General features: G+C 50.0%; 1 protein-coding gene across 1 annotated transcript; it reads right to left on the bottom strand.

Annotated features, from left to right (window-relative positions):
- Positions 1-1,951: 1,951 nt before the first annotated feature.
- Positions 1,952-11,541, bottom strand: LRRN4 (leucine rich repeat neuronal 4). Its single transcript, XM_053671055.1, has 5 exons — positions 11,406-11,541; positions 9,664-10,315; positions 8,351-8,555; positions 6,989-7,126; positions 1,952-5,524 (listed from the first exon to the last, which is right to left on the bottom strand). Exons 2-5 carry the CDS (start codon positions 10,304-10,306, stop codon positions 4,297-4,299), a joined length of 2,214 nt encoding a protein of 737 aa, XP_053527030.1. The 5' UTR covers positions 10,307-10,315; positions 11,406-11,541; the 3' UTR covers positions 1,952-4,296.
- Positions 11,542-11,851: the final 310 nt, after the last annotated feature.

Here is an 11,851-nt window from a genome sequence, read left to right as displayed (position 1 = left end):
GTCCTGGCTTCCTTGTTCCCAAACTAGCTGCTCAGCCACCCTTGACTTGGGACACGTTGAAGCCTGCAGGCAGGGACACTGCCATTGAATGGAATGGCGGGCGGTGAGAGGGAAAAGAGAGGTGGCATGTGGCTGGTTCTTTCCTTCTGGAATCTCCTTTATAGTCTTAGCTGGGGAGGCAGTGAGGCTGAAGGTCGAAGTCTGGACCACCCAGCAGGCACATTGAGCGTGTCTCAGCACCAGCCAAGTGTGAGCACACGAAAGTGGTGTTCGAAGGAGAGAGAAACTGAAATGCAGTAGCTACGGGAAAGATGAGGATTTTGCACTTCACTATGTTTTACTTACAGTGCAGTGCTGATGCAGTTTGGAGTGACTCAAGGGTTGGACTCACAGTCCCTTTAGAATTATGGTCTTACCTTCAAGCTACCTCAACCCTTCGAAAAGGGGCCCCAAGTCTCCTATGGTTTTTTGATACAGAGCTGTTACAAAATGTCAGTTCTGTGAGTTGTATTAGGCGTGAGTGTGTGTTCACGTGCAGACTCAGTGCACGGCAGAAATTCATTCTGGTGCCACCACACAACAGACTCAGTCTCAATAGTAGGCTTTATGCTTATTAATCACATTTTTGGATTTTGCTGTGCCACTTTAAAAACATTTTTAATTGGGAACTGGTAGGTATCTTTTAAATCAGTCCAGTTTCTCTCGATTACATATGGGATGAACTTAGTCATACACTTTAGAGTTTGGGGGAGCTTTTTTCCAAAACCAAAGATCTAGAAATATATAGTACAGTTCAGTTATTCAGCCCAAACTTGAATGTGCTCAGTTTCTGCAGCAGGGTTTTTTATTGCTGCACATTCAGGAAACAAAGGATAGAAGAGCATCAAACTAGATTTTTTTTTTTACAGTAGAAATAAATGCTGTTGTGGGTTTAATTGTGTCTCCCTCAAAGGTATGTTCAAGTTCTAACCCCTGGCTCCTTTGAATGTGACTTTATTTGGAAATAGGATCTTTGCAGATGTAAATCCAGTTAGGTAGAATAAGGTCATACTGAGTTTGGTTGGCCTTAGTCCAAAGTCTAGGGTCCTTACAAGAAGGAAATTTGATGTCTGGGTGTTTATCTGAAGAAAAGGAAATTACTATCTTGAAGATATCTCTTCATACCCATGAAGAGGGTATTCATACCTGAATACCCATGTTTGTTGCAGGATTATTTCCAAAAGACAGAACGACCTAAGTTGTCCATCAGTGAATGAGTGGATAAAGACATGATGATGTATGTCTATACAATGGAACAGTATAGTATTCAGCCATAAAAAGGAAATTGTTATTTTTGCAGCAACATGGAATTTGAGGGCATTACACTAAATGAAATAAATTTGAGACAAATTCTGTATGACTTCACTTCTATGTGGAATCTAAAAAAAACAAAAAAATTCATAGAAACAGGTTGGTAGTTCCCAGGGTGAGGGTGGGATGGGTGAAGCTGGTCAAAGTGTACAAACTTCCAATTACAAGATGAGTAAGTTCCGGGGACCTAATGATCCCCAGAAGACAACATGATGACTATAGTTAACAATACTGTGATATATCCTTGAAAGGTGCGGAGACAGTAGATCTTAGTAACCGTCAGGTGCTGGAGGTGTTTGCTCACCCTACTGTAGTCATTTCCCAATATATATATATGTCACACGATTCACCTCAAACAGTGTTTTATATCACGTATCTCAATAAAGCGAGGAAAATAATAGGGAAAAGGGAAATTTGGCTGCACACACACAGAATGTCCTGAGACAGTGAAGGTATAAAGGATATAATGTTCACCCCAGGGACACCTTGCGACTGAACTAGGGGGGGGTATGGAACACCTGAAGGGGTTGGATTGATTAGAGAATGGAAGTTGATATCGATAGCCACAGAAAACCAACATCAATGCTACCGTAGAAAATTAAAATCTAGAAATATGACCCCTATTATAATTTTAGGAGATCACTTTCCTCTAGGATTGTATAAAAACGAGGAAGGTGAAGTATAGGCATGTCCCACACACACACAAATCATGAAGGTGTTGTTTAATGCAGAGAAATGTTTTGACTTCAAGCTAGAGCCTGAGGTTCTTCTGCTCATTTCTTCTCTCTAAAAAATCTTTCCGAAAATGAGCACATTATGTTTCCTTAAAAAAAAAAAAGTTCACAGTTCCTTTGTCCACTTAGGTAACATGCAATAAGCATTTACTTTATTTATTTTTAAGATTTTTATTTATTTTCGGACAGAGGGGAAGGGATGGAGAAAGGGAGAGAAACATGAATGTGATTGTGCCCCTCGGACATGGCCCACAGCGCAGGCGTGTGCCCTGATGGGGAATCAGACAGCAACCTGTCAGTTCACAGGCCAGCACTGAATCTACTGAGCCACACCAGCCGGGGCAAACATTGACTTTAGAAAGGACAGTCTTTCTTGGGTTTTACAAGTGTTCCCAGAAGACTGGTGTTGTCGTTTTTTTTTAATCGAATGTATTGGCGTGACATTAGTTGATAAAATTGTATAGGTTTCCGGTGCACAAATCTGTAACACATCAACTGTATATTGTATTGTGTTCCCCCGAGTCAGGTCTCCTACCACCATTTATCATCCCCTCACCCTCTTCTGCCTCCCCCAACTCTCTTCCCCTCTGGTAATCACCGTGCTGTTGCCTGTGTCTATGAGTTCGTTTGGTTTTGCTTAATCCATTCATCTTTTTTACCAGCCTCCCAATACCTCCCCTCTGACAGCTGTCAGTCTGCTCTCTATCTGTGAGTCTGTTTCTGTTTTGTTTGTTAGATTATTGTGTTCATTAGCTGTTACATATAAGTGAGATCATATGGTATTTGTCTGTCTCTGACCAACTTATCTCACTGAGCATAATGCTGTCTAGGTCCATCCAAGCTGTTGCAAAAGATAAGATTTTCTTCATTTTTATGGTGGAATAATATTCCATTTTGTAAATGTACCACAGATTTTTTTAATCTACTCATCTACTGATGGACACTTGGGCTGCTTCCAAATCTTGGCTATTATAAATAAACTGCAGTGAACTTAGGGGTACACATCACAAAACACTTCTAATACCCAAAGCAATCTTGAGAAAGAACAAAGTCGGAGGACTCAAGCTAGCTGATTCAAACTATACTACAAGGCCATAGTAATCAAAACAGCATGGTACTGGCATAAAAACAGACACATAGCTCAATGGAACATAGAAAGTCCAAAAATAAAGCCATACCTTTACAGTCGATTAATATTTGGTAAAGGACACAGGAACATACAATGGGATAAAAATAGTCTATTCAGTAAATGGTATTGGAAAAGTTGGACAGATATGTGCAAAACAACAACAACAAAAAAACTAGACCACCTTCTTATGCCACACACAGGAGTAAACACAAAACGGATAAAAGACTTAAATGTAAACTCACAAAACCGTAAGAATCCTAGAAGAAAACATAGGCAGTAAAATCTTGGACATTTCTCATAGCAATATTTTTTTCTGATATATTGCCTCAGGCAAGACAAATAAAAAAAAATAAGCAATTTGGACTACATCAAACTAAAACGTTTTGCACAGGAAAAGAAACCAACAAAATTTAAAAAAAAAAACCCATCCTCCTGGATAGAACATACTTGCCAATGATATATCTGATAAGAGATTAAGATCCAAAATTTATAAAGAATTTATAAAAGTTCAATACCAAAAAACAAGCCAATTAAAAAATGGGTAACGGATGTGAAAAAGACTGCTGTTTTAACTATAAAGCTAGAAGCACATCTTTGCCATATCCCGAAAAGCAACTGAGAAACCCAGAAGGCCCCAGGAAACCACGAGCGCTTTTCCTTGCCCCCCAGTTCTGAGGTTAAGAACCCACTGGGGTCCATTCCTTTACTAGCAAAGCAGGTGCCTTGCCGGAGCTTGACCAGACAGAACTTATTTCACTTAGTATAATGCCCCCAACTTCCTAAAAGGGCTTGAGAGTGTCACTAATGTAATGTAAGAGGCTGGATTAGAGAATTTGTTTTATGTCTTCCACCTTCCACACACAGTTCTGTACACCGAGAAGCACCGATGGCTATTAAAAAACAAGAATGCCCCGTTCCAACACGAGTGGTTTGACGTGGGCCACCACGTTTCTGGAAGCAGCCTCACCGAAGTAGAAGGAAGGAACGTGTGTGCCACAGGAGTGCTTGGCTTTTCCGGAGCTAGAGACGGTCAGAGCCCAGAGGGCCGTGATTATCCAGTTCGACTGGGGCAGGGAAGCTGGGCTAATGGAAGGTCTGCAGTTTCAGCGGGTAGTCAAAGGCTGGGTTCTTGTAGGCCACCAGGTGCGTGTTGTAGCTTTGCCTGTGTGGTCTCCGGCCCCGCCTGCAGAGACACAGGGTCAGCAGCAGGGTGCACAGGAGGAGCAGGCCGCTGGCGGCACACATGACCGCGAAGATGAGCACGAAGCTGGGTTTGGTGGTGAAGGTGGCGCACGGCTCCCTCCAGCCCGAGGCCTGCGGCTGGCTCAGCCCAGCGCTGTTGGCTGCCTGCACGCACACGCGGTACGTGGTGCCCGGGGTGAGCCCGTACAAGGGGTGCTGCCGGGCAGTGGCGTAGATGTTCCCGACCACCGACTGGTTGCCCCGCCAGCCCTCCGGAGAGTAGCGGATCTGGTAGCCGCGCACCACCGAGTTAGGGGCGCACCAGCGGACAAGCGCAGATGTGTCGGTGGTCTCCGACACCCCCTGCAGCTTGGGAGGGTCTGGGATAGTGTCTTCCCCGCTGAGGCCGGGGCACCGGCACCTCAAGCGCCGCTGCAGGTCTGCGCACGGGGTCTGGAGGTGCTTACAGGGGTGGTAATCACAGGCGACGTCCTGGAGAGGCGCTCGCACTTCCTCACTCTCACCCTCACTCTCACTCGAATCGTCCAAAAGCAGGACTGGAATTTCATCCTCGGAAGAGCTTGGGCGGGGAGCCTTCGGGGCCTGCGTCTTCCCCCAGTCTTGCTGGGGTGTGTTCAGTGGGTTCCGGGAGGCAGGGAAGAGCCCCAGCTGTTTGCTGGCCTGTGTGGTGGAGGCAGCTGAGATACGAGGATCAAGGACAAGCAGGGCAGCCTGTCCTCCGTGCTCTGTCCCAGCTGTGCCTGCAGCCCTAGGTGGATGGCTGGAGTTTCTGGGACCTGAGGTAGAGGTGGTAGTGGAGGCCGTGGCCCCCTCCCGGATACTGCTGTGCAACCATGCAGCTCTCGAGGTGGAACCCGCAGTGTGGGAGGGGGCTGTGGTGACACTCTGTCGGCCTCCCACAGCGTGAGTGGAGGAGGCTGTGCTGGGCGAGGTGCAGGGACCCTGTGCGGATGGTGTCTGGGTGCAGCGGCCGGAGGAGGGTGGGCTGGGATCAAGGAGAGTGGTGCTTTGGTCCCAGTGGCACACACTGGGCAGCTGGGACAGCGGGAGAGGGGCTGAGAAGGCCCCCGAGGATCCTGCAGCTGGTGCGCACAGAGTGTCAGCTGCCCTGGAAGGGAAGTTAACCAGATAAACGGTATTTTTGGCATCAAAGCTGCTTTTGTGCTGGCCTTTGCACACTCAATGCAGAGCATTCCTTTTGCTAAGGCTCGTCAACACGTCTACCAGGTACCTCATGGTACACACTAGACACACATCACCTCACTGACCTTCAAAGCAACCTGCGGAGGAGGCTCCCAGGAGGCAGAGGAGGAAACAGAAGCTCAGAAGAGGAATTGCCTGCCTGAGATGCCACGACCAGCAAATGGCAGAGCCTACACCTGGGTAAACATTATAAGGGCAATCCAGTTGTCTAAGTGTTCTCACTTGTCTGCTTCCTGGCTGTGAGTACTAGTCACAGTCCTCACACCACTTAACATTTTTCTGAGTGCTTGTCATGTGCTAGGGACTATTGTTAGCACTTTCCTGTATTGATGGATTTAAGCTGCACTACCTTATGAGGTAGGCACTGTTATCCCCGTTTTACAGATGAGGTGGTAGAGGCCCAGAGAGGCTAAATAATGCAGCCAAAATGAACAGTAGTGCGTGGCGTGAAGAGCCTGCACTCTCAACCTCTTCATTCATACAGAGTTCAGACCTTCGCTGCAAAGGGCCTGGGTGCTTGTCTTTGGAATCCACATGAAGCAGAGAAAGGGACGGACTGAGCCTCACTTGTTTCCAGGCTTGGCTGAGTGGTGAGAAAAGGACCCTCACAGAACAGGGTATGTCTCCCACACTGAGCCGATGGAGCTGGTTCTAGGTGCTCAAGACCAGAGGTGTTCCCAGCCCCCATCCTCTTCGTGTGGCCAACCCGAGCATGAGGTCCCACTGCAAAAATAGCTTTTTCAGGTAAGAGCCAATGAGGAGTTTTCATAGGACTCCTGTCTGTCCCACTATAGTTCTCTAAGTCCACTGGCCTTGGACTGCACAGGAGGCCAGGCTCCATTTGGAGGACTCAGGGGAGCCCAGCGCTTAAGCACAATTTTGGAGGAAGGTGGATTCTGCCTCCTCCACCCAGCAGTTGCATGAATCTAAGCAAATACCCCTCCTCTGGCCCCAGTCCACTCCTCTGTAAAATGGGGCAATGGTAACTGTATTTTGGTAGAGACAAGCTAACTGTTCACTTAGGCCATTTCTTTTCCCTACTGAGAACACAACTAGACTACATTTCCCAGCCTTCCTTGCAGTTAAGTGTGGATGTTAGTGGTCGTGATGAGCCCCACCTCCTGGTCTGGCCCATTAAAACCTTCCTAGTTTCTCCTTGCTCTCCGCCTCTCTGACTCATGGGAAGGGAAGCAGAGCCTCCATTAGCTGGGTCCCTGAATGTGACTACATGAGAGACGGCCACCCTGCCCAACAACGCCAACCTGCCCAGCCTGGTTACGTGAGCAAGACATGATGAGCTGGGACAACTTCGGTTCCAGGTGGCTGACCCTCACTCACTCCTTAGTTACCTGCTTTGTAAACGTGTTACCTGCTTAGGACTATCTTCTTTGCATTCACAAGGAGCCATGACAACTCACAGCTGCAAGTGAGGGGGTTGCCAAAGAGGTCGATGGATAGGACCTGGGAGGAATGTAGGGTCCAAGGAGGGAAGGAACTCAAGTTGCAGCTGAAATACACAGAAAATCAATTGTCAGGCTTTTACGATCAGGTCTAAACGATTCCCAGAGAGCCATGGTGGTGTATGAAAAAACCATTCTCTTAGGAGTCAGTATACCATCTAACCATGAGATGATATTACTTTGGGCAATGCTCCTAATGACGTTGGGTTTCCTTTTTGGTCCTCATTTCACAGGTGAGGAAACTGAGCTATGGAAGTGCTAAGTAACTTGCCCCAACTCACACAGCTAGTGAGTGGTGAAGTCAGGGTTTGAGCCCAGGCAGTTTGGCCTCACATCCAATGCCTTACACATAGTGTTGCATCAGTCTAAAGCTCAAAAGAGGAGTCTGAGCCAGAGGTATCACTCTCATCAACGTATCACCACCATCATCATTATTATCACTGTTACTCTCACTATTGCCAACACGCCATGTTGCCAACATCCTCACAATCGCCATTACCACCATTACCATCACTTTCATCATTACCATCATCACTTTTATCACAGCCACCTTCATCTGCAGTGATGTTACAGAGCACACACCATCTGGCGGGCTTTGAGCTAAGTGCTCTGCATCTTCTCTCTCCTTTCCTTTATGACAAACGCTGAAGGGAAGGAAGTACTCTGGTCGGGGCTGGAGCAGGCAGAGAAAAGACAGAAGTAGCTACTTCCCGGGGCCCAGGTGTGGGTGCCCAGGAAAGGGGGTGGCCCGGGATCTTCTTCAAAGGGACGCTGCCCTTTCTGCCAGAAGTCAGGAAGGAGGGTGGGTAGAGTGACCCTTTGGACATCACTGGGCCAGAAGGCACCAACCCTGGGTGCTGACTGCAAGTAGGACCGCTCTACTCTCTCACTTTTCCTCCTTAGACCCACAGCTGACTGCTCACCGGGGGAGCACGTGGTTGGAGAAATAAAGACCCTGATGCCTTCACCCCTTCTTCCCATGCAGGTTACTCATCCTTGAGCTTAAAGGAAGTCTTACATGCATGAGAGTTTGGAGTTTTAATATTACTCTGGACAGAATCGAGGTGCACGGTTTTCAGACCGGAGGGACTACCTGGGACATGCCCAAAGACACCACCCAAAGGGTGAGGAAGAACAAAACCCCAGAGAGGACCTGAAGGAGCCACTGGAGGAAAATTAGAGTCTGGTATGCTCTATAAAATAGTTACACCTGTTTAGTATAGTGTAACGGGCAAAATTGAGTCCTGGGACTCATAAATACCAGTACTTACTTCTGGAGCAGAAGGAGCTGTAGGCGAGGAGTGTCTTGGAAAATGTGTGTCTGGATAGAGGTAAGTGCTGGGGAATCTTGACAATCCAGGTGTTTCAGGTCAGGGGTCATCTTGAAAAGGTCCCCCTCCAGGCTCCTCAGACTGGGCATGTTCTTCAGGTAAAGGGACGTGAGCTTGGGCAGGTCTCTGATCCACCCTGACGGAACTGAAACACAGAGGGGAAACTGCCCACTGCCCAGGAAGACACTAACTTAGGAGGTGGGCAGGGCATTACTGAAACACCCAGAGTGAAAAGGCGAGTTGAGAAAGTCAGTGCTGAGCATGGGCACGACAGCAGCTTTGGGGATTTCAGAAGCACAGGCCATTTTGGCTGAAAAGCCAGCCCTTCCTTCCTTCCTTCCTTTCAGCCCAAAGTGGCTGAGGCCAGAGAGAATGATAAGCCCAAGGCCACAGAGCTGGGAAAGGACAGAATCAGGACTTGAACTCAGGACACTGTCTCCAACTCTGCTGCTCTCCTACCTTCTTGTTAAATCCCACACGAAAATACACCCAACTTCACTCTGATGGCTACCAGGAGTGAAGGAATTTTTGAGGAAGGCAGGGAAGGGGGAGAAAAGCAGAAGGCTGAATGAGGCCCAGAAACCCAAGTATGTGGCTGTCCTCATATATGGATAATGTGTTTGTTCCCCACTGTTTCCAGTTCTTGCTCTTTTCTTTCTTTGTCTGTGGTGGTGGGGGAGGTGATTCTAGACACACGAAGTGTTTTTTTAAATCATGAAACCAGCCTTGTGAACCAGAGCCAGACTACACCAAGTACAGAAGAACTGGTATTCTTACCTCCCTCCTGTGTTCTGTTTGAAGGGTTACATTTGCAGGCATGATTTTAGCCAACCAAGTAGGAAAGTCCATGAAGTCATCCTCAGAGCATCATTTGCGGCGCATGAACTGCCTGTTTGGTGCTCATCAGTGCATCTGGTGCATCAGTGCATCCGAATCAATGCATCTGCTTCCCCATTCTACCACCATTCTCCAGCTCTGCTGGGTCGCAGTGCTACGGGGAGGCTAAACTGTGTTTTCTGGACCCAGAAAGCTTGGATTTGGATTTGGAGACAACACTTAATGAGCTGTGAGACCTCGGGCTATTCACCCTTCGGGGCTTCGGTTTCCTCTTATGGAAAACCGAGATGATAGTTCCTACATGGGATTCAAGTGAGGTGTTTCCAGCAGGGTGTGTGTGGCTCAGGAAATCTAGAAGCCCGCCCGGGAGCACATGCCCAGCCTGCCTCTAAAAACCCGTGGCGCCCAGGACTTACCCTGCTTGAGGAGCGTGCCGCTGAGGTCCAGGACCTCGAGGGTGGCTAGGTGCGAGAAGGCGGTGTCCGCGATGTCTACCTGGGCGCCGCTGCCCAGCGCGGTGCGGGAGAGGTTGAGCAGACGCAACTCGGGGAAGCAGGCGAAGGCCCGGGGCAGCAGGGACCGCAGGGGGTTCCCGGTGAGCTCGAGCGTGCGAAGGCTGCTCAGAGTGGGCCCGGCGCACTGTGGCAGGGCGGCCAGCTTGTTGTAGCTGAGGTCCAGCGTGTGCAGGCCCGCGGGCCAGCCGGGGTCCCAGAGCAGCGTGCTGATGCGGTTGTGGTGCAGCGTCAGCACCTGCAGCTGCGGCAGGTGGCTGAGCTCCGACGCGCTCAGGGCGCTCAGCAGATTGTGGCTGCCGTCCAGGCTGCGCAGTGTGCGGGGCAGGCAGCTCGGCAGGCGTGCCAGGCTGCGGTTGGCCAGGGTCAAGGTCGTGGCCCCGGTGGGGAAGAGCCCCTCGCAGGGCGAGTCCGTGGTGTTACTGGCCCCGCTTCCAGAGGGGCCCTGCTGAGTGAGCCGGAAAATGGGGGCCCTCTGAAGGTGAGGCCCCGCCAGGCTCAGATGCCGCGCGGTGGGCAACAAGGATAGCAGCAGGGCCAACCACATGGTGCGCGGCTGGGAAGAGAACAAGGTGACAGCCCATTAAATCCTGAAGACACACCCTCAAACGATATGTAAAGTGCCCCCGACCACCAGGCTTTGGGGAGGAGTGCAAGTCCTGGCTGTTCCCCAGCGGTGCTGGGTGCGCAGTGACGTTGCCTCTGCCAGCTTGCCCCCATTGTCTCCCCACGTGCACCGTGGCACCGCCTGCCCTTCCCTTTCCCAGCGATGCCCTTCCCCCCTCCAATTCCCTCTCATTCTCTGGATGCTAACCCCGAGGGGTCCTCCTGCAGAAGGCCTCCTCCTCTGTCCCATCTGGGCCTGAATCTCCCAGTACCCTCCTCGGTTTACTTGTTCCCATCACATGAGCCCCCTGAGGGAAGGGAACTTGCCCTTTATCAGTGCAAACCCCCCAGAGCCACGGGTGCTGCTGCTGCATAAACATCTATTAATAACGAGCCAGTGAATGACTTCAGGTACGTGGCTCTGCTGGAACATAAAGAAGGGACTTGAGCAAGATTTTTTCAGTCCCAGAGAAACTCATTTGTGCCCATTTCCCCCTTAGAACTGCCCAGACTCAGGTGAGTCCTAGTTTGCCTGTCACCTGGTTTGCAGGTCACATTTAAAAATAAGTTTCGTAGTCTCTTTCTTGGGAGGGCCCTCAGGGTTGCACGGTCAGGGAAGAAGGGAGGCCCCAGACAGCTGGGAGGCTTGGGAACCTGGAGTCAAAACGTTCCTGGTCTCGCATTCTTCCCAACAAAAGCCAAGGCTCCTGAGGTCTCCTGTGCCTGGAAGGATGGCTGAGAGTCACCAGATGAGGAGTTTCTGGAGTACTCAGGAGGACAAAGCAGCTGGGAGATCAGGTAGGGGTAGATCAGGCAGCCAGGGCTGGTTTAGGAGTGGCAAAGCTACTTCCAACCAAGCTTTGGCCTTGATATTCTCTCATTTCTGTAGGTGTATATTTCTGTTCCAGCTAGCTCTGCTGACCCCTGAGTCTCTGAACAACCGCCCACGCCTCCCTCTTGCTGTTTTGGTGTCCAGGCAGTAAGAAAGAGCCTGGAAACCGAGGCCAGGAATCCACGCATCCAGCAGGGGTCATACTCACCAGAATCTGTCTATCTGGAGTGTGGCACTCCTGGATGCCCCTTGGTAGTTTTCACTCTCGTCCGATAGATCCCAGGAGCCAGTGACTTACACAGCAGCTCAGACTCTGAATTCCAGAGGGAGGCCTGTTTCCCAGATACTCCTGCCCCCAGCTCCGCCCACTGAGAGGCCTGAGATACCCCAGTCCCGGCCTTCCATCCTTCCTCACGTTGTGGTCTTCAGCCAACGCCCTTACTGCCTGTCTCCTCCTCCCACTCTGGGCCTGGTCCTGCCCCTTTCCAGGCCCGCTACCTCCTTCCAGCCCTCCCCCATCTCCATCTCACCTTACACTGCCTTTCCAGGCCTGAGAAACGGAAGGAGTCAGCGCTCCCGGCCAAGGTGAGGGGTCAAGGCTGATGGGTGAAGTGAGGCAGAGGTGGCACAGTCACCTCACAGGAATCTGACCCT

Source organism: Artibeus jamaicensis, unplaced genomic scaffold (assembly GCF_021234435.1).
Source record: "Artibeus jamaicensis isolate MK-2021 breed Jamaican fruit bat unplaced genomic scaffold, CSHL_Jam_final contig_685, whole genome shotgun sequence".
Taxonomy (NCBI): domain Eukaryota; kingdom Metazoa; phylum Chordata; class Mammalia; order Chiroptera; family Phyllostomidae; genus Artibeus; species Artibeus jamaicensis.
The sequence above is the reverse complement of the archived record's forward strand: the minus strand, read 5'-3'. Positions and strand labels throughout refer to the sequence as shown.